At 44.9% G+C, this 22,986-nt stretch overlaps 1 protein-coding gene across 5 annotated transcripts in view; it reads left to right on the top strand.

Moving 5' to 3' along the window:
• The first annotated feature begins 393 nt into the window (after positions 1–393).
• chb (CLIP-associating protein) overlaps positions 394–22,986 on the top strand; it is a 185,728-nt gene continuing 163,135 nt past the window's right edge. For all 5 annotated transcript variants that reach the window (XM_084606806.1, XM_084606804.1, XM_084606805.1 and 2 more), the window contains exons 1-3: positions 394–594; positions 5,381–5,614; positions 10,804–10,882. In XM_084606806.1, coding sequence (XP_084462932.1) covers positions 5,429–5,614; positions 10,804–10,882 — 265 coding nt within the window. In that variant the 5' untranslated portion in view covers positions 394–594; positions 5,381–5,428. The remainder of the gene's footprint in view (positions 595–5,380; positions 5,615–10,803; positions 10,883–22,986) is intronic.

Here is a 22,986-nt window from a genome sequence, read left to right as displayed (position 1 = left end):
GCGGCCATCGGACACCTTGAGGTCCGTGCGGACGACAGTTGTCACGATAGATTCTTTCGATGCATATGGTCCATCGGCATACAGCCACTTATTTCATTCTGAAAGGACGGCAATAAAGGATCCATCCGTTTTATGCATCTTCATTGAGACACCAAGCGGTGATGCATGAAATAAGTGGCCGCGGCAACCGCTTCGGCAACCTTACAGGGAGGTAGGCACACGGAGACTACCTTGCAACTGACTACATACTGCGCTGCAAACGCTGGCAGCTACGCCACTCCCACGCGGATAGAAAGCTACTTGCTTTGCGGACACGCCTCTTGAAGCCTCATACATGTGGCGCCCTCTCTTGATGATCTGGTGCAACTTCAATGATACGTGAACTGACGTCATAAAAATTTGATGGCCGTATGTGGCTAGGTTTAGCGTTGAGCAGTGTTGTAGGTGTTGAGTGAACTGCTGTCGGAGTTTGTAGAAAATCGCGCGTGAATCTTCATGGTTTCCGCAAGAAAAACCCGAAAGAAAGGTGCAGCGCTCGTGAAAAGGTGTTGTTTGTGCTGTGCAGGAGCCTTGAAAAAGTTGACGAAAGAAGCGGTGAGTGAACTTCTTTTGATGCCGCAGAATGCGTGCGCTAACTCAACGTAAGCCTACAGTACCGCTTTGAAGTTGTCGTGAGAAATATTTGATCCGAAATAGAAGTTATATCTGAAGCATGTCGTGTGGTCGAAACACTCGCCCATGTGTTACGGCACATGCGATTCCCTGGGTGCAGCCTAAAGACGATAACAGGGTGTATAGTACGTTGCCTCGGAAAGACTGCGCGTGTTCTTGAGCAAAGTGCCGATTCCAAACTCAGAACAGAACAAAAAAGGAAATCATTCCTTCATTATGTCTCTTTCTTACTCTTCTGCGTGATGCGGATATTGTGTTCTTAGCAGGAATGCATCGTAGTGCCTGAACTCTGCCATCTTAACGGTTGTCTTTGCAGTTGGAAGGAGTGCCCGCTGCGCCGAAGGGATGTGAACGTTGTCGGCATTTTCACTCTCTTTGAATACATCTCGTGCTCATATTTCGAGTTCTGATAAGGCGAGCCACTACTCAGCTGAGAGGCAGCCGCTGCGCTGTAAAGCTTACTCCTTGCCAGTGTGCTGCCTGTGCGCACCGGCGAACTCCACTTGTCACTCCCATGCCGTCAGTGGCACAGGATGCCGAACAGTTCGCCGCACTAGTGCGCAGCTGTTCTACACTCGCTGGGATAACCAAAACAACGCATTCAAGGTCATTGCTTTAGGATTAGATCGGTGGCTTTTAAAGCGTTCTTGCCAAGTTTTTCTGGACGGCAGCTGCGTGTGCGTCAGCACTTCGAATACAAGAAACGCACGACCGGGCCTCATTTGCTTATAGCATTTGAGTACGGCTTGCATTAAAGCAGCAAGGCAAGGAACATGCAAGACACGAAAAATAAATGCGCAGCGTGGAAAGCGTCTCTTTCCAACTGGTGTGTCTAATGTGCCGTGAATTTCTCTCTGCGTGTCTCGCATGCGCTTAGCAGTCGTGGCCGCACCACCATTGTGTATGTGCGCGTTCAGCTCTCTTGAAGAGGCGCATCCCTAAAGAAGGGTGTAGCCGTTGGACCCCTGGTGCATCGACAACAGGTTGTGGTGACATTCACGCGGTTTCAAGCACGTTTAAGCGCGACTGGCTCGTGTACAGCGCTTGCCTACACGGCCGGTCACGGTAAGGGCTTGGCCAGTGTACTCGAAATTCCCAAGTAAGGCAGGGCCTCCTGACGTCACGTAAGCGCGCGGAATTGCGGAGGCGACGAGTGTCTTGCTTGCTGTTTTGGCTGCGGCGGCTGACGCTCTCCTCCGGCCGGTTTGGCTAGCGCGAAGCACAAACGACGTGACAAGCCCCGAACAGGCAGCAAGCAGGGGCCATGCGCGCCTGCAGACTTCCCAATTGTGCACGCACTGAATGACTTCCGCGTCTTGCTTCCCCACTAGTGTGATGTCTTGTGGTGGACGGGTGAGGGAGTTCTCAAAGTTGACACGCTTCATACGACCACGCTGCTGCGGACACCCCTCTGGTCGCGGCATTTCGCGGGGGCACCATACGATATGGGTCACGGACGCTGCTGTCACGCTCGGCACTTGTGTACTTTTGCCGAGGCACTGTTGGGGAGCGCTTGTACGACCCCACCTGTAATGGTGCGATGGGCTGGGCGTACTCAATCCGGATCCCTTGGCGTTGGCCAGCTTATGATCAATTGTCTCGAGATGAAACTGCTGCAGCGTGGGGTAGTGTCATTGTTGTACTACAATCCATTAGGCTGGTGCTGTGGTTTCTTCATGGCAGCAGATAACTGGAGTGATTGTGTCTGCAGGGAGGACATGTTTGCACATTATTGCTTCCATCACTTGCAGTGCCTGTCCGAAAGTATGTGGACTTACTACCAGTGCCACTTGTGATAGGCAAGATTGTGAATACATGTAAATGTGTAGAACTGCATGCAGCTTGGTTCGTTTACTTGGCAGTGAGAAAGGCAAGGGATATTCATCTGTGTCACTCTTTCAAGATTGCTGTAATCTTGAACAAGGTCAGAGTAATCTGTAAAAGTAAGGAAGTAAATCCCCGCTCCCCACTTGAGGTTGTAGAGAGTCTAACATATTTCTTTTTCAGAAAATCTGAGGGTATGGGGGGGGGGGGGGGGGGGGGGGGGTTGGCCAGGTTGAAAATTCTTGCTGCCTTTGTTTCCTGTGCCATTGACAGTTGCTGGGACTGTCACACATTGAAATGTCAAAAGTGTCAAAAAGCGGGCATAGTGGAATGAGGCTGTGAAAGCTGCAGGGGATGCCAATGTGCCATAACAAAAGAAGATAGGGGTTTTGAGTGAAAGACCTTTGTGTAGCTGGGCGAAGTCTATACAGCCTTTATGGGGGTGTGAGGAGAGGGACATTTGTCAGCATTTAAAATGTAGCATTTGTAATGCAAGGGCAAAGCATCGAGACCACAGCCACATTGCAAGTTCTATAATTGCACTATTATGAAAAAATAATGGTTATGGGTATTTGTATGATCAAATGCAAGGCGACCGTGTACTTTGCAATGTTGGCACACATTGAAGGATACCAGGTGTTTGCAATTATTTGGAGCCCTCCACTATGGCATCCTTCATAGCCTGAGTCGCTTTAATTTGTTAAAACTGAAGAATGATCCTAGGCAGTCAAAAGGTATGATTTATTCAGTGTTAGCACAGTTTCGTAGGCTGGAAGTTAATTGTTCCTAAAAAGACTTTTCCTCCTGTACCACGAATGATTGGAATAGCATTGAATTCTATTCAATTTGTAGCTGTACCATTGTGCTCATATTATTCAAATCTGATTCCTCTCAACTTATGTTTCACCTTAAATTGCCTTATTGTTATGCTGTTCTAAATATATTATGAAACTGTCCGACCATTGTGTAATGTGCTGTAATCAAATTGAGTGTTTTGTATAGAACTAGGTTAGAGATGACTAGAGGCCGGATCTGTAAGCATAAAAATGTACTTTTTAGGTGCCGAAAATAGGCAGGTAAAATTCCATTTTAGTGGCGTGTTGTGGAGTAAAAAAATAGCAGCACATTGTGAAATAAACAATGTTGAAGAGCTGCCTGGAGCACTCGACAATTTCTGGGTGCCTGTAATGACTCCATTAAACCACGTCTGTCACGTGCTCACCTTCATTCCACATAGTTGGTCGAAGACGGTATCGCCATCTGAAGTTTATAGCATGGTGTACCAGTGTTGTACAGCCTGAATTAATGCACTCTTCGAGATCTTTCACTCTGGCACGGCTGGTAAGCCTGGTTGAGATTTGTGGACAAATGTGAAAATAACGAGGCATGGTCCATTTTTGTTAGCGGTGCTTTTACAGGGATGTTACTCATTCTGGCAACGGAATATTGCATGGATTGATAGAAGATGGCATGGGAATGACAGTGGAAGAGTGGTCTTCATACAAGCATTTAACAAGAGTCATGTTAAACATTGTTTATGTGATGGCACAAATGTGTATTTGCATGCGCTCATGACTGGCAGCTTTCCAGTGTGGCGCTTCTGCGAGATTGTCTCCAAGTATCATTTTGTGAGGATAACATGCTGCCGCAGAGCACAAGGAAGGATATGGCACATAGTCAAAATCTTAGTTTGGCTGGCTCTAACCAGGCTATGGAACCATTCCTAGTTAGCTACAGCCGAAACCAGCTGAAATTGGTTGGACGAATGTATAACTGAATTGAAATACTTTCCGAAATGCAGCGCATTCCGGTCTATTGTCACTTTACCAGACAAATTGTACAAGTTGGAATGATAAGACGTCAGAAATAAGAAAGAATAAGTTTCGGCATTTTCTCGCGCGGTTAGCATGCTGTTGCAGAGATATTTAACCAAAATAAGGCATTATTAGGCACGAACGTTGGAAATAGGCATTTGTGGGCACTATAAGCTAGTACTAAACATATTATCAATACCTAATTTGTGCTCATATGTAAAAACAGTGTGCCTATGATGAGCTGAAAAAATAGGCATTTGCCTAAAATTCGGTCTCTAGGGAGGATGAAAATGCTTCATGGATAGAAGATTTTGTAATTATATGTGCATGTTTTTTTTTTTTTTTTTTGCCAGAATCGTACGGTATTAAACGGAAAAGTTCTGCAGTAACGACTTAGATGCACAGCCATTTGGCTGGAAGGTTGTGCAGAACTGTACACTTCTGATTGGCTTGCTCTTTTCTGATGAGTGGTAATGTCCATCTTCTCAAACTCTCACTATTGTGAAACTACTGGGAACAAAGCTGTTGATATGGATGCCATCTAAATGCCACCATCCAGGTGAATGAGGCATCTGCCAGCCAAAGTATTTGTAGCTTTGTCTAGTTTATAAATGCCAACCCCCATAACACCCTGATGGCATCCAGTGCTTTGCATATCTGAGCATTTTGTTGTTTTTATGTAGAATGTTCGAAGTCTTTAAGATTGTTTCATTTGTCGGTTGTCCTGTTGGTAACTCCTGTAGCAGGTCATTTTTATTGCGCAAAAATATCCTTCGTCATAGGTCACCCAGATGTAGAGATGCAGACCTGTGTTGGCTATAAATGCTAGCAAGGCCTTGGCCCAGTATTAGGACCCATATGTGTAGGTTCTTGTGTTGGGTGGTTAGCTGGGTGGTAATCCTGACTGCAGAGATGTAGCTTATGTGCTGCACAAAGTTCAAGGCAAGCTGTTAAGAAATTAACTGCATTCGCCTCTCTAGTGGGAGTAAGGCAGAAGAGGCAGGCCAGGAGAGGAGTCTGCATTGTTTAGGAGGATTTGACTGCATGATGATGACTGTCTCTGCATGCAGGGCTGGGCCTCAGCAGGGCAGGGCTGGTGACAGCCCCTTGGCTGAAAGATGGCACTTGGGCCGGGCCTTGAGCAGTTCCTGCCCCAGCTGGCAAGCCAGGACACCAAGAAGAGGCTCCAGCTGGGGGCCACTCTGCTCTCCTATCTGGATGACCCGCAGAACCCCGTTGACAGCACCGATATGGGCGTTGTGGTCGACGGCCTGGTCGCATGGCTTAACAGCAGCAACTCCAAGGTAGAGCACAACAGCCCAGTCGATTTTCCAGTTTCGGACTACTTGCTGACAGGTCTCGGCTTCCACTCTGACAGGAAGCAGCGAGATTGTCTTATGACCTTGCCAGCTCCTTTCATCGTTTGCTTTCAGCAGATGATGCCAACCATCATGTCACTGCGACTCAGTTCTTTCGGAGTGACGCTGCACGCACATTTTTCTTTTGGCGTGCGTGTAAACTAAAAAAGATAGAGGCGCCAGTCAATTGGTGCTTTTTGTGAACGGAGCGTGACATGCCTGAATGCGAAGCGTTTTACAGGATTCAGTGCAGGGTTGGTTTGTCGTTGCTGCTAGCGAAGTTCCTCCAAGCTCACTGCATTTGAAAGCATACGAAAGCATTTGAAAAGACATTTACAATAAGCATTAGCTACCCAGTACACAGCGGTTCGCTTGCGAATCTTTTAGGCCTGCACGCTAACAGGACTGCGAAACAGAACTTCGCAGCACAAACAATCCGTGTTCGGGGCTCTGGACGCTTCCGTCACTAGAAAAATCAAAACACAAAAGCAAAGATGTAAAGCTGGAGTTTGTTTCATTATTTAGCTCACAATATTGTCTGCAGAAGCACGAAAAGTACTCGGAATGCACTCGGAGCCTAACTCAGTATAGCTGCCGGCCCAGGAGCTTTACTGGTGGGCGGGGCTTCTGGGCTGCCTGAGGAGAATTAAATGCCAGACCGCTGTCAGCAAGTAGTCCCGGACAGTCCGGGACAGATAATCGAATATACCCAGTGTGCTAGCATGCATGAGCGGCTTTCTCCCCTCCCCCAAGGCTGGGACAGTGCCACAGACAGCGTTGAAGCCGCTTGTGTGGAGTTGAAAGGGTCTAACCATTTGACTGCATTAGCTACTGGGAAACTACTGTGGTGTGCTACCCTAGTGCATGCTTCTTGTCTGTGGCTCTTATGCTTGTCTAGATTACTAGGCGGTTTTCTTTCATGTGCAGCGCTGGGGACATACTCTGTGTTCGTGCCTTGCAGGCGCAGTTGTACGAATCTCATTCTTGTGTAGTAAGCTGCCATTGACTGGGGCTAAAACAGTGCACCATTGTGTTGTTACTTGTGTTGTCACTTTCTACTCCCGTAAACATAGTCCAGTTGGCAAAAGATAAGAAATCATAATGCTTGCATATTGAGGTTTGTGTGGATGCAGAGCAGAGCATTTCAGTCTGCAGTTCAGCAGTATGTTGTCACTTGTAGCCTTGCAATGCCACACCCAATTCATATGTGCTCTCTTTAGATAGTGTCAGTGCTTGTGAGCGACAAGTCAGCACGTAACTGATTGCCTCTACAGCCCACCCAGGATTTGAGATATTCATATTTTTGCAGGAGCTTTCATAAGAATTCTTTTGTGTGGCATGGAGTGATTTCTTTAGTCATGTGAGTTGGAGATATGTAATGATGGCTGCAGACATATCTGCTTTTATAAAATTACCAAGTACCGTACAAATGAGTAAAATCGTGAAGAACCAACATTGCAAGAAGGTGCTTATACCAGAAATCTCATTCTAAATAGATTCTATGTTAGTGTTTAGGCCAGTTTTCGCCTTCCACTGAGCTCGCATCTAAGTTAGTTCATTTTGTTGTTTCCAGTATGAATGTAGTTGTGTGCTAGAAAAGTATGTTAGTTATATGGATGAATGAAAGTTTTACCACGAATTAGAACTTTGCTCAGTATTCAGAGCTCTGAAGTGTTTGTTGAATGGGCTGTATTTTTACCTTATAGTATTGTCAAACGCTGTTTCTGCTGAAGCGTTTGTGGCGAGTCCACACCAATGATTTATATTTTAAAAAAGAGATTTGGAACAAGTGAAAGTTGCCCAGTGTTGATAGGTTCCTACATTCAAGCAACAGAGGTTCTGCATTTACAAAAAAAAAAGACTTATAAACTGGGGAAGGCCAGAAATTAAATACAGGCTCTTATATAGGAAAATTTCTTTATTAAACTGTGCACATTGGCTTGGTTTTTTTGCTCATGAATCCTGGAGGCTAGGTTGCAGCACCTTTTCCTTCTGAACAGTGTATTGCGGGGTCCTCTTTGGCGTGGATGTCACAGATTTGAATGCAGTGGCAAGAGGATATTTTTTGAAATTTTCTCAGTAATAAGCGAATGGTTTTTGGTCATATGAATATCTATGTGCCCAGGATGACCCAATATTAACCTCAAGTTCTTCAAAATGCTCCAATGCCGCCTACAGGAAGACTACAAACTCCAGTATCTTGACTTGTGGCCTTCACGCAATCCACAGTGCCTACAAAGCAGACATCACAGCTAGTAATTGGGGGCTCAACACCCTTTTATCTAATCTCTGTGCACTATTTGAGGATGCCTCAGCAGGAAGGCAGAATGTTTCAGGATTCACTGGGAAGGCAAAGTTTCCCCTAAAATATGTTGCACGTCGCTTTGTTGAGAATGTGGCTATCGTTGAAAGATCTCAGGAACTGTGGAATGATGTGCAAAAATATGTACAATCTGCGAGGAAGAAGCAAGTGAGGCTGCCAAAGTGTTGAATTCATTTTTGAATTCAGCCTGGACACATTAATAGTGGCAAAATTAAACTTTTCTCTTAGTGTTGCTGTCATACTGAAACCTTCCTTAATGGAGTACCATACAGCCAAGTCTATGTTGCTTCTTCTGGCAAGAGACTTAGAAACGACTGTCAGAAAGTTAGTGACAAAGTTTATCAAGTGTTCGACATTATATCTTCAGTTACAGGGATTGCCGGCTTGCTGCAAATTGATGTGTAGAACCCGAAAAATACCCCGCCGGGGTGGCGCAGTGGTTACAGCGCTCGACTACTGTTCCCAAGAACGCGGGATCAAATCCCGGCCTCGGCGGCTGCTTTTCGACGGAGGTGAAAAGCAAGGTGCCCGTGTGCTGTGTTATGTCAGTGCACGTTAAAGAACCCCACCCAGGTGGTCTGAATTTCCGGAGTCCTCCACTAGGGCGTCTCTCATAGCCTGAGTCGCTTTGGGACGTTAAACCCCATAAACCAACCTAGGGCCCGAAAAATCATGAGCCACTTGAAGAAGTGGACCTCGGTTACGCTGTCGATCAAATCTTGAAAAAATGCAAAACAAGTGCCAGAGATGTTTTTCAGTTCAGGACGAAGTGCAAGTAGTGCCCAGTCGTAGTGACGAAGAAAGTCCTCAAGATGGAGCCCCTTGAGGTTCTATACGGTCTTTCCTCACTTGACCCTCGGAAAGGCAAATGTGCTGCAGGCCTGATAATTGCCAGGCAGGCCTCAGGGAAATGTTGGAAGACCATCAGCGAGACTCGGTATACTTGCAGAGGACACAGAGCTGTAGCAAGAATAGAAACGTGAACTGCGACCTTTTGAGAAAGCAAACAGTGTGGGCACATTTTTTTATTGAGCTTTTGCCGTTCATTGCTCATCCAGAGCTGTGGAAGATTGTAAAATTATTGCTTGTATTGAGCCATGGTTAAGCAGCTGTTGAGAGAGGCTTCATCTAAACCGAGACATCTGTGGAGAGAACCTAAAAAACCTGTCTTTCATCTTGCAATGAATTGTGTGCGATGTAGGGGGAAAAGCAGGTGATATTTATAACATTGTCATCAGAAAAGACTAAGAAGGCTGCAAGGCATCATTATAGTGCTTACTTGGTAGCCCAAAAGAGACAGGAACAAGAATGTGTAAAGCAGTCGAAAAGGCGCTATGCTGAGGATCAGCTCGATAGCCTCAACAGTAAAACAGCTTCAAGGAGTACATAAGCTGCCGCTTCGTGAAATCAAACATCAACCAATTCTGCCTTCCCAGCTAAGAAGATTCTACAATGATATGGCAGTCGTCGACTGGTCCGACGTGTTCGCAACTTCGGACGCCAACGCTGCGTATCAGAACAATGATTTGAATGCATCGGCAGATGACTATGATGAGAAGGCGGAAACAGCTAATCACCTCGCCTACGCAATAAAATTGAACTCACTGAGCAAAAGCTGCAAAGGCTAAGGCCGAAGAATCGCTAATCTTAAGAAAGAGATTGAGACAAAGCTTCGGGAAGTCCCTTGAACTTTGTTCGATATTTCTTTGCCATTGAGTGCAATAAACATGATGGTTTTATTTTCTTGAAACTATTGGGTTGAAAAACTAAGGAATAGCGTTACATAGCTTTGCAGACGAACACTGCTTCTTTCCTGCTCTCGTTTTCTTTTGCAGTCGTTGCAAATTGTGCAGTCAGTGCTGCTTTGGCCTGAGATTTTGTGCATAAAATGAAGCCTCCCATTCAGCCATTCCTTGCAGGCCTCGTTTTGTAGCGAGAGCCCCGACTTCCTCACCAACACCTCGATGAGATAGCGACTGCACTTCGGGTACCACTACAACTTGTAGGGCCTCTTTCATCTCCTGAATCCTTATTCAAATAAAACTTTCGTTGGTAGAAACTTTGAAAAGGTACAGCAAGACCTTTTGTCGCCATTTTGTGGACTTATTGTGAAGCACTCAGCTCCCACAATAGTTAACGAGTCACATGCACCAGAGGAGCTGTCTCTGGGGCAGTCTTCTTTCTCTTGTCAGTTGGCATCATCATCTGGTGAATTCCCTTCTTCGCTAAAATCAACCTTGCTTTCGCTAATGGCACAAACGCGCTACAGCTCCCAGGAAAAGAAAGCTTGCTAGCGCTACTCAATAGGGCACAAAAACTACGAAGTTCATTTACTCTTCAAGAGATGGCGGTTCATGCATTGTTAAAAAAAAAAAAGGGCAATTCAGCCACTTCAAAGCTTGTCGGGCAGTGGTCGACAGCGGACCAGAATGGCCGTATCTTATTGCCTGAAAGGGCCTGACAAAGGATGGCATAGAGTTTATCAACCAGCCCATTGCTAGGAGTTAAGTTGTACCTCCTGTTTCGGCAAACTGATCCTGCTTGCACCAAACATTAAAAAGTTGTCCTCTTTTATTGCATAGTATAAGAAACAAATCAAGATTAGAAATGTCAAGTTATGTCAGTGTACAGACATTCAAGTGCATTTTGTTCTATCCATAACCATAAATGTTGTGTGCTTTCTTGCAAGTTTTTTTGTTCCACTTTCCTCTTTTGCTTGTGAGAGAAAGTGCTGCTGCTTAAGGTTTTTGGTGGCCATTTTTTGATTTAGTATTCCCCATTGCTTACTTTGTCCATACCGACTATCTTAAAGGTGGCCCAGAATGGATTGGAGATACTCTCTATCCTGGCAGAAAGACTCAAGGAAGACTTCCGCCCCTATATATCAACAGGTGAGGAGATGTTTCACACTATGCAAGTGCTGTTTTTTTTTCAGTGCAGTGTTATAGCTGTGGTTTGGCTGTGGTTATTGAAAAACCACGGCCAGTTGAGATTAGTTGGCCAAATGTAAAGTGTATGTGCTAGGACGTTGCATTTTACTTCACTGTTAGTTATAATGTAGAATTTCATGTTCAGGCCTTGGGCAAAGAGTGGTGGAATCGGTGACTGGGGGCCCTAATAGTATTGCGCTGTGAAATCTTAAAATCTTATAACGCACCTTGAGAGAGCATTGTGTTAGCTGTGTGTTCTGTATCTATTTTGCATTGATGGAGGTAATGAAATGCAAAGCACAGCATGAGAAGGGCAATCGAATATGCAGGTGCTCAGCTGCGGTGAATGTATATTGCTCTCTTACGGTGACCAGCAAAACCTGATCTGGTCATGCTGCCGCAGGATTGAAACCCATTCGTGGCCATATTTATTCTACAATTGAGCCCCTCAATAACAGAATCTCCAGGAGCAACAAAATGTTTCGTTTTTGCACGAATTTCGTCGTTGTGAAACAAAATTGTACAGATAATTATGCTCTAGCCTGACTCTGTAAAAACAAAATTTTATTTGAGAAAGTCGGTCGTTGAAGTTACTGGTTAGCTTCAAAAGTCTCCTCTCACGATTGAGCAGGCTTTCCATGGCCACATAACTACCATGAGCTCCAAGGAATTACCATATGACTTCAAGTGCATCAAGCACATCCTGCAGACTTGCCCCTTTTTTGTTTTGTTTTTGGCTGCTTGTCGCTATCACTCATTTGTCCTCACTCTCTTCAGCCGTGTGGTGCACATTTGTGATTATGGCGTCATCGGTTAACGCCCGAGTAGCACGCCGTCAATGGATCACAATCAGCCCAACATTGGGGAAAACCGGCACCAATATTGGAGCCAATAATGGTGTTTCATTGGGGCGCTACCCGTGCCAAGGTTAGATCAAATCTACTAGACTGGCTTTCTTACAATGGCCACTAACGGCAGACTAGCTTATTTATTGGTATACAGCCTCATATACCGGCTACCCAATATCTTCCACCCTAGCATACCCACTGGCTCTTGTCCAACGTACATCCAGCTACTCTCACTGGCTAACCAATACTTGCAACTAAGCTTACTCACTGGCTTTTAAGAACTGCTATCTAGCTAAGCTCATCGGCTGCCCAACATAGCCCACCCAAGCTTGTCCACTGACTTTGCATCATTGGCATCCAGGCAATCCCATGAATGGGATTTTTTTTTTTTTTTGGTGGCTATTTTTTGATTTGATGGGTGTTATGACGCAGAGCAGCTAAGGCTGTCATGAGCCAAACACAGGGTTGAGTTTGCCTTTGTGCAGGTATTTTACATGCAGCCAATAATATATACAGCATACTGAAAGTATACATGCACACAAAAAGCCAGAATGGTTTGCTTCATGAATATTTATTAGGTGTGCATGTGGTACATAGTGAAAAAGACTCAAGGCAGAATTCTTTCAGACTTCCAGGACTTCACCTATGGTTGGGTCGATTGACAAGGTGTCGGCAGATCCCAGGTTGTAGGAAGACGCCACATCAATGGCAGCTTCAATTGTCTGCTAAGCCAGCATCTCTAGCATGCGCTTTTTGCTCTCAGTTATAAGGACAAAAGCTTTCAGCAGCCCTTGCCGGTGTATGCTTGAGCAGCTTGCATATCACCATCTTCCCTTTCGGGCAAAACATCTGGAAGCAAAAACAAAAATAAGAAACAATATTATGCAGAATTATGATTTGTTCAGTACAACTTGGCCACCTGTTCAGTGAAATATTTGCCACTGCTACAAAAGTTTGTGTCCAAGTCAGTGTGCTGAAACAAATTCATGAAGAGTGCATATTTTCAGCTTGGTGCAATAGAGTTAAAGCAAAAGCTTTTCTGACTCCCGGCATGCATAAACAGCAGATAAGCACGTTCTATTAATCATATCAGGTAGCAATGATTGACAAGATGCTTAATTTACAGTTAATACGCCGCACTGTGTAAGAAATGGACATCTTACCGGTCGCCCAGCACAGCCTTGCATGCAGCGTCAACCGAAGCTGCCCAAGAGGAAATTGGCATGCAAACGTCCATCCTAGTGATCCTGAGTCTACTCCTGCAGGGAAGTGTAGCAACATAGCAGGCAAATCAAGCAACAAATGCTCCCAAAAACTTTCTCCGTTACGAACATATATCTTAGAATAAAGGGCCAGTGGTACTCGCACTGAGTTGCAGACCGTTCTAAGATCGGCGATACAGGACGAGGTATGTCGTGGTTCCACGGTTTATTCTCTGAGTGCGAGCAGAGCTGCTGCAGACAACCCGCGAGGCACGCACCTACGCTGCTAAAGAAGAGGGAAGATCAAAAGCGCGCCAGTCGTGCGAGCTAGGCATTGCTGTTCGCATGGTTTCATATGGCACCGCAAGTTTGAATTCCACCGACGTTCACTTCACGCTGCTGAGGCGTGGGAACGAAGAAACGCATACGCTGCCACGACAAAGGCTGGCGCTGCTGCGTCGCAAATAGCTGTCTGTCTAACTTTGCTAGAGAGAACGTACGTTTTTTCAAAACTGTTAGAGAGAACGAACATATTTTCTAGATGGATGTACCTTCGGTCTGGTTGCAATATGTTTTGATAATAATTCCATAAAAGCATGGAGAATTATCACAAAATACTTTATAGAAACAAGCCTTTAAACACGTGATGTTAAGCTGACTGCAAAAATATTCGAAGGCAGCTCATGAGAGTTATACACTCGCTTATATAGCTTTCTGACATAAATAATTTCCTTGAAGAGCAGCATGACCAGGCAACAATAATTTTATGACAAATATTTCGGTGGTGAGAACGCATTCATTACACCATGTTTTTTTGTTTCTGTAAGAAAAAATTTCATTATCACCTATTTTCAGTCTCCAGTTGTGGGGTTGCTATGCTTCAAGCTTCTTCAATATTTTCTTTTAGAAATCTTTACCTGCAAACGTTAAGTCTGAACTAGTTAAACAGCTGCCACAACAAGTACACAACTTATAGTAAAATGTTAGGCAGCGTGCATCGCTATTGAATTAAATACACTTCATTCCAGAACATCTGAGAAATAAAGCTAGATATTTTTTTCTGTGCCAAGCAAAGGTAGAGAACATATAGAAAATAATGGTTTTATTTTTTTTATGTGGGCGGATATACCTTATGGTTATTAGCTATGCTGCATCAACAGCCTAAAGGGTTTGTTCATTATTCGTCCCTTGCTGAAGCACTCGAAGCAGAGCACGCCAGCATATAGGAATCAAGTGCAAGTTTATGGCTGGTGGAAATCACAATACAAATTATGCTGCAGCTAGCCCATCTTCTGTGCTTACAAGACCACCTATGTTGCAATACAGCCGGTGCTGGCGCCGAGTTGCGGAGCCAGCTAGTGTACAAGGCAAAACAGTGCAACATTTGCCTTCACTAGCACAATTTCTTCGACTTCTGTTTTCCAGCATTTGATCATATTCAATTTCCTTTCACCACGGAAATGAAATAATCTATAAAGTATTTATGTGTATTTCCCATCATGGACAAAAGTTTACAGGATGCGGATGTAAAGCCTCATTGCTACGAGTTAAGCCGGGTTGGCAGCCTAGAGTATATATGGTTTCGAAGGTGCTATGTTTTACTGCCCTATTGCAGGTTGCAGAAGTGTATATGCTTGTATTTTGCTTCTATACGTAGGCATTGAGCTTTGTCAGCTTGAAAAAAAAGTTATGCGTCTGTTTTGTTGCGATTTTATCGAGGAGGGTATGAGCGACCACACGCATTATGTTGAAAGCGTGTAAAAAAAATGGTAGGTTCTGTAACTGCTGCGCGTTTCACCTCAGTACTAAACTTCTTCACAGTTGAGAACAGCGCAACAGTCAGACATTTCTAAATGCTTCATAGATGGCATAAGCCATGCGTCCGACTCTGGTCGTAATGACGTGCACATTACACAAGGCATGCCCTGCATGCATGCATAGTGCCACCCAATCATGCATTTCGGCACCCTCTAAATGTTTGGCTCAAGAATGACTGCCTTTATCTTATGGTATGGGTTTGTCAAGAAAATGAATCCTTACCCCGGCAGGGGTTCAGCCACAGGAGCAATGGGGGACGACCCTATACTAACCACCCCCTTACCGCCTTGAATAAATGTTACTTTTCTTGAATAAATGTTCTCTACTACTGTTACTATATTGTTGACGACGTATGAAACATGCTCGAAAGCCATTGCGAAGGACACGACAGTATTTTTCAGGACGTTAAGAAATATGATTGATTGATTGAATGTCCTTTATTGAATGGGAAGGCTCATGGCCCTGGATGGGGATAAAGGGGAGTAGACATAATCTTCATTGTTTATTTAGGTCGTCACTCGAATCACATTGCTCTAACCAGGCCACTAAGCGAGCCATATTTGGCAAATATCATCTGTGTGTTTGCATCAGTTTCTAGAAGGGAACGGTAGTTCAGGCGGTAGGGTTCGATCTCGGGGCGTCCAGTAGAAAAAGCAGGGCATTCCCAAAGTAAATGAGATATGCCGCCGCAGATTAGAGTCGTACAGTGGGGGCACGTAATCATTTTCTCTTTATACTGACGCCAGCGGGCCATAATACGTGGCGTGTAAGCCGCATGGGCGATGAGCTTATTCAAAAAGACTTCTTGACTTCGGGTGAGGTGGGTTCTTCTCGTAAAAGGTGGGTCTGGTGTGGCCACCTGCATGCGATGCTGACTGAGGCTACGAAGACTGGTCCGAGTATAGTGCATAAGGGCAAGAGAAGGGGTGAGTTGCCCGCCCAAGGTCGAATAAGGATGAAGCAAGGGGGGTGGGGAAGTAAATGTGGACATCCCACCTGCCAAGGCAGCCGCGGCGTGTGCCGCCGCATTGCCCCCTGATTCGTCCGAGTGACCTGGGGTCCAGTGAATAGCGACAGTTCTGGTCGCGAGTTGGTGGCGTTTAAGGAGGTGCTGTATAGCCGTAGCTGTTGCATCTTGTGAACCCGGAGTAGCGATTTCCTTGTAAGCTTCAAAGGAATCAGTAAGAATACGTAGTGACCCAGTTCCGGTGCAAGGCACTCCTGACAAGGCTCCCCAAATCGCGAGGAGTTCAGCGTGAAGAGGGGTACCCTGAGGTAGATGGCAGGCATAAGCGCCTGAAAGGGAAGGGTTGTCATCGCATACCCAGGCCATAGATGCGAATTCGCTTGTAATGGATGCGTCGGTGTATATGTCAGTCGTATCGGGGATTCGCTCTTGTCGGTGATGGGCAGCTAGGAGCTCCCGGGGAATGACAAAATCGCGGTTTATAGGTCGGCGATGGACGCGTGTGACTACTGGCATCTCCCAAGGGGGAAGTGATGCATATAGGGCTGGTGTTTTGTCGTTACGCTGTTCATCCCAGGCCAGCAGGCGACGCCCCTGGACAGTGTTCTCTAGACGTATTCGATGACGCGTCTGTGACTCGGTAACGATGGTAGTGAGCGGTGGAAGAGCGGCCAAACGCTAAAGTTCGGCTATAGGAGTGTGCTTAGGTAGACCGGTAATAGTGCGCAGTGTAGCGCGATGAAGGCGTTCGACCTTAGCGAAGTCAGTCTTCGACAGTTGGAGGACCGGTGTACCATAGAGGATTTTTCCGACCGCCGCTGCTCTGGCCATCGCACGGCAGGCATGCTGCCGCGCACCGCCGTGCCGGTTGGACAGGCGACGAATAGTATGTAGCAGTGCTGGCCAAAGGCGTTGTAACTGACGAACCCATTTCTGGGGGCTGTTGCAGCTTGATATGGGCAGGCCAAGAATGCGGATTTGCCCATTTGAGGAGGTGATGGTGTTGCCTCCGATGTGAAGATGGATCTGCATACTGGGGTTGGTTTTATGTTTTCCGTCGATACTAATCAATTCTGTTTTATGTGGTGCGAGTTCGAGGCCAATTTTGGTTAGTGTATCTTCAAGACAAAGAAGGGCCGCCTGAAGTTCAGTCTCCATAGAATATTTGTCTACGTAATCCGCTGCCTCAGTCCAGACGGTAATATCATCGGCATATATAGCGAATCTTGCGCTTGTGCTGATTTCCAGATTCTCGGCGACGCGTGTCATGGCCAAGTTGAACAATATGGGTCCGAGAATGGAGCCCTGAGGTACACCCCTATCCAAGTAATAGGTTTTGGGCACCCATCCCGGAGCTTTGCCATGTAGCTGAATGGGTCTAGATGTCAAAAAATTGCGGATCCAGATTTGGGCACGATTACTAGGAAAGCGTTTGGCGAGTTCCTCCAGGATAACCTCATGGCGAACATTGTCAAAAGCTTTGTGTATATCGACAGCCAGGAGATAGTCAGGTAGCGTTTTACGATGAGCTCTATTCAGAACTCTTCGCAAAAGCCAAAGGCAGTCATGCGTTCCAAGGTTAGGGCGGAAGCCGTCTTGAGCTGGATGAAATCCAGGACTGACGTATTCAATGTAGTGACTAATCCGGGTATGCAGCAGGCGCTCGATGAGTTTACAGAGATGTGAAGTCAGTGCAATTGGACGCAAATTACTAGGAAGTCGAGGGTTTTTGCCAGGTTTAGGGATAGGAAGAATAAGAGAAAGCTTGAGGTTATCTGGTACCGTTCCGGTCTCCCAGTAAGAATTAATGATGTCGAGAAGGGCATCCTGGGCTGCCGAGTCGAGATTGCTAAGCTCCTGCCAACTAACTCGGTCGTGCCCGGGTGTGGCGCGAGCTCGGCCTCTTCCGAGGGCTGCTTGCAGTTCTCCCTTTGAGAATGGGCGATCCAGGTCTGGATCAGGGTTTCCGACTGGGAAAATGGAAACTGCTGGTGGAGGCATTAGGCTGGCGTGTGGGAAAAAGGTGCGTATAACTTCATCTTCAACATCAGCCGGGTTGCCATTGAGAAGGAGATCAGCGAGAGGTGGTGCCCCGCGTGCCTTGCCATTTAGGCCACGAAAGATGCGCCAAAGTTGTGATAGGCCCGGTACTTGTCCAAGACGGTCGCATGTAGAGTAATATATCAGGATATAAAGGTTGAGAATTGATCGTTAACACCTGCAAGCCAGTACCGGCCAACACATGTCATGATATGTGCAATGTTTTTCCAGCCGTAAAAACTCAGTGGACAGTATTGATCACTATAACCCAAAGTCATATACATTGTTGGAAAGTCCACAAAACTGGCGGGACCACATTGACCAATGTATGCCAAAATGTATTCAATGTAGATAAGCCCCTATACTAACAGGACCATATTGATCAATGCATACAATGCATGCAATGTTGACAGTCCATTGCAGCTGTCCATAAAATATCGATTACTATAACCCATGGTGGATGCAATATTGGAAAACTATCTCAACTAGTAGTAAAATATTGACCATTGTATGGCAGTAAATATTCTGAATTGACAGGCCATCAATGATAGCAGAATATTGATGAACCTATGTAAAGATGTATGGTATTTTGGCAAGCCATTACAGTTCGTCAGGCAACGTAGACCACTGTAATTGCAGATATACACAATGTTGGGAAGCCATGATGACTGGCGGGAGGATACATACCAATGTATGCCAAGATACATTCGATCTTGACAAGCAATCAATACTGGCTTTGCAATATTGACCAATGTATGCCATGATAGGTGCAATGCTGGCCAGTCGCCACAGCTCATTGGGCAATATTGCCCACTGGAACCAACAAGTATACGTTGTTGAGAAGCCACTAAGACGGGTGTGATAAAATTAACCAAAATATGCCAATAAATATTCAATGTCAACAAGCCAGCTATACTGGCAGGACAATACTATTTACCATTGCATGCCACCATCGACTTGCATTGTGGCATGCAATGCATCTCATCATTTTAACTGCAGATATACACAATGTTGGGAAGCCGTCACGATTGGCAGGGGGATATTGACCAATGTATGCCAAGATATATTTGATGTTAACAAGCCATTCATACTGGCAGGACAATATTTACCAATGCATGCCATGATATGTGCAATGTTGGCCAGTGGCCACCGCTGGTTGGGCAATATTGGCCACTGGAACTGAAGATGTATACATTGTTGGGAAGCCCCTTAGACTTGTTGACCAACGAATGCCAAGATATATTCAATGCCGACAAATATTGACCAGCATATATCATTGTGTATACAATGTTGACAAGCAATTTTATATGCAAGGTCATTATTGCCTGCTGTTAGCCAGTTGAATGCCAACAGGGGGGAACATGTAAATCACTGGTCCAAGGGTGGTCAATGGCTGTATCATTATTGCTAGCACACTGACACCACCGGGCCACTGTCGGTACAGGCGTCACCAACCAATTTATAATATTGGGCCGATCACATGTGCTACCTGGGTGTCTCGTAGACAGTTGTTCATCAACAAGCGCAAAGCAATGCAAGTTCAGTGCTGTCTCGTCGACACTGCACAGCTCCTGCTGTGCATTGACAGGTCTCTACTGCTGTAAGCTTAGATCAGACTCTAGTGAAGCAGTCATTGCAACCTGCCTGGTAAGCAAAGCCAACATGTTTGAGGCTTCTCTTGAAATTTCTCTTAAACGTTTCGCTTGAAGGAGGCCCCAGCAGCATCACTGGTGGTGGTGCCAACAAATCTATGCCTGTAAAGGAAGAAAAAAAATGAAGTTTCAAGCAAGCTGTCGTCGTCATCCGCTTGCAAGCAAAGATAGCCACATCTGTAAATGTGCTTGCTGGTAGTCATTTTCTTCTTGTGGTTTACGCATGAAGAAAACTCGCAACTTCTATGTCAGAAACCTTTGTTGCTGGGACATCGAACATTGAAGTCTTACAGAGTTTCACTGGTGGGAGGTGTTGGACACATTGAACCTTATGAAAGTTGCCTGTGTCCTCTGAAAAAGTTTTTTGATCAGTTGGGTAATTCGACTTGGGTTTTCATTATTGTGGGGGCAGCGAGACTGCACAAATCGGCTCACCGACAGAATCTTTGCGGCTGGGTGGAGGCCTAGTGCTAGCACCCTAACGGTGGTTGGAATTGCTGTGCCCATTACGTTAGCTGTGCTAAACAGTGGTGTATCACCGAGCTTACTAATACATGCCGCTCTATGCTACATGTTTCCATGGTTTGCTGTTGCTGCGAAAGTTCATCTTTACAGAACGATACAGAAAACAGTTAACCTTAAGTAGAATTTTTTTATACTTAGTAACTAATCAAATGGCCCGTTGTTTATCTTAATAAATTTCTGTGGTGTTTATATTTTGCTGATGGTTTTTCTCCATGCTGCTGTCTCCTTTTATATGTCATGTGCGCTCAAGCATTTATTTTACTGGGTTTTTCAGCTCCTACTCAAGCAAATCTTGCTGTTGAAAACTATGAAATAGCATGTTTGTGTTGAGCTTAAACTTGAATTTCGTAAAATGTTCTAGCTGTTCTGACTATTACATAATCAGCCAGCATGTTCAGTCCACTCAATGACATCGGAATGTATTCTGGTGTTGGAAGACCTTTTTTCAGCCACTTGTGTGATGGGAACACCGAAGCATATCTGCTACTCTTATACAATTTGTGCCCTTTCCACTGTGCGTTCCAGACCTTTACCAGGCTGTTGCTCTACCTGTAGTAACTTGTTTTATTGTGCAGTCTGTCTTGCATCTAGCAAAGGCCAATTTTTTTATCTTAGTATTAGGACTATTTTAGCAATAGGACTGTTTTCGTTATTTATGCATGAGATATAACAAATATAAGGCTTAATTAAGCTACAGGTAGCTTTTTATGTTGATTTCAGGACATTTTATTTTAAGCCAGCTCGTACATTAGTCCAGTGCTATTAATCAACGCCCTCAATAAAGTCATCCCTGAAGATTACCGTAAAACCCCTCATATAACAAGAGTTTTTTTTTTTTTTTTCATTTTATCATTTAAGATTTTTGCCTAGTATTATACAGTGATTCGAATAAATTTCAGCCTAAATTCACAGTGCTGGCCTCCTTATTAATCAGCGCTATCAGCATCAGGCTTCCAGCAAGAGGAGGCGCTGTCTAGCGGTGGCGTTAGCTGTTTTGGTTTCACCATGCTGACCCTGTCATTTTCGCGACCACAGTGCCTGCGACGAAATACTTTTGCTGATCTTTTCTCTCTCGCATTGTACGAGGAAAAAACTTTTTTTCCTGTTTTTGCTACCCCTAAATTACAGCTCGTATTAAATACGGATTCCTATTTGTTTTTGCTATCCTGAAATTACATCTTGTATTATATGCAGGTTATTATACGCTGGTTTTTATCATAAATAATTAACGACAATGTGCACAAGTTTTCGACGTTGGCACCTTTTTGAACGTCTTTTGTGTGTAGTAAAGCTGTTATCTTTATTAATGCATAGTCATTTTAAAAACAAAGGCTATAGTTCACCGACAAACAGTTTTTACAGAAATCAATTTCAAAACTGTAACAGGCGCATATAGAGAAAGTTAAATGTTAAGAATACATACATTCTTCAAAAACTTGGAAGTGATGCCAAGCATTGGTTGGGCACTGCTGCAGGTATGAGTTACAGCAACTTGCGCGAGAAGTGACAGCTGGGAAAATTGATCCTTGTAAATTTTATTCCCGCATTTGTTTTTTTTTACTGCCTCGTTTTGAAAGCGAAATGTAGCATTGCAATTGGCAGGAGCTTTGATCTCCTCCTCGTGGGGATTCTTAGCTAGATACAGTTGCTGACCTACTTTTCAGGCTCAGTGGGATCCTGGGAATGGCCCAAAATAATTAAGCATTCCGGAAAATTTGTAAACGCGAAGAAGATCACTTTTTTATGAAAAATAAGTTTTAAAAGTCACGAATTCCGCTCCCAGTGTTTCGTTTATAAGTTGATAATAGAGAGCTGTAGCATTGTGCGATTTGATACTGTGATCTGTTTCCGCGTGGCGGCCGTGCGCTCGCGCTAGCATGATTCGATACGGTGTGTGTGGCCGTCAATGGGCGCGTGCTTATTGGTGCTGACGCAGCAGGCGTGCACGCCGCCAAGAAGTATGCAACTCATTCAGGGCAGTCACTGGATGCATAGGGATGCACCGCTGAAGTGGATTGTGCTAAGCTATAACTAATACCTACAACTGTTCAGTTAGATTATCTCAGCCGGTCATGCTTTCGTCATGTCCATATGCCACTTCACGACTATGACATAGCTGCAGGTCATGCTCGTGCCACAAATGCATGATGCCGCACGAAGCAGTAACATTCAGTTTCAATTGTTAATGACAGTAGCGAAGGCTGCTAGATGGAACTAACGGGAAAAAAGCAAGTGGTACGAGAGCCTCCATGAATGCACCGACGGCCCCCTCGCCCCCTTCCCCCCTCCTACTTTTCCCCACGGGCGGTGGCGTCGAAGCCGCGGTAGACGCTGCTCACGTTTCGTTTTCACTTCGATTGCATGCTCTTTGTAGGCCATCGCGATGACAACAAAGAGCTTACCATTATTGCCAATGTCTCAATTGGCAATGATGAACAAAGGGCCAGACTTGTCTGTCGTACTTCCCAAGATTGTGCCTTTCATGGCTGCGCTAAATAAGGTGTTTGTGACAACTGTGCCCGCTCGCATCTACGTCATGCCTAAAAAAAATGACCTCTCGGCCAAGAAACAATCTTCACAGTAATGATGGCGCCAATTTTAGTCCGAAAAATTGAACTTTTGGGCCCCAGAGAGTCCGAATTATCGGTCGTGAGAATGCATGCGTTTCTATCGGGCACCTGACAGTTCCTAAAATCAAAGGTACAGTGCAAGTCCGAATTTTTGGAGTCTGAAAAATTGGTCGGCTACTGTAGTGCTTTTTCTTCAGAATCCTGCGAGTTTGGATATGCTGGCATAGTCGGAAGTGACTCACTCATATTTCCTATAACTTCAGATAAAAAAAAACTTAAACATGTTTTTCCATGATATTTTGTCATGATACAAACTAAGACTTGAGGATTATGAAATAAATATTCTAAGAAATAAAAAAATTTGACCAAATTTGAGCCACGTTTTTTTTTTTTTTTTCCACATTACCTGTTAAGTCATTTATCTTACATACTGTTGTACTCTT

This window comes from Amblyomma maculatum, chromosome 6 (assembly GCF_055883805.1).
Source record: "Amblyomma maculatum isolate TAMU_Amacu chromosome 6, ASM5588380v1, whole genome shotgun sequence".
Classification (NCBI taxonomy): domain Eukaryota; kingdom Metazoa; phylum Arthropoda; class Arachnida; order Ixodida; family Ixodidae; genus Amblyomma; species Amblyomma maculatum.
The sequence above is the reverse complement of the archived record's forward strand: the minus strand, read 5'-3'. Positions and strand labels throughout refer to the sequence as shown.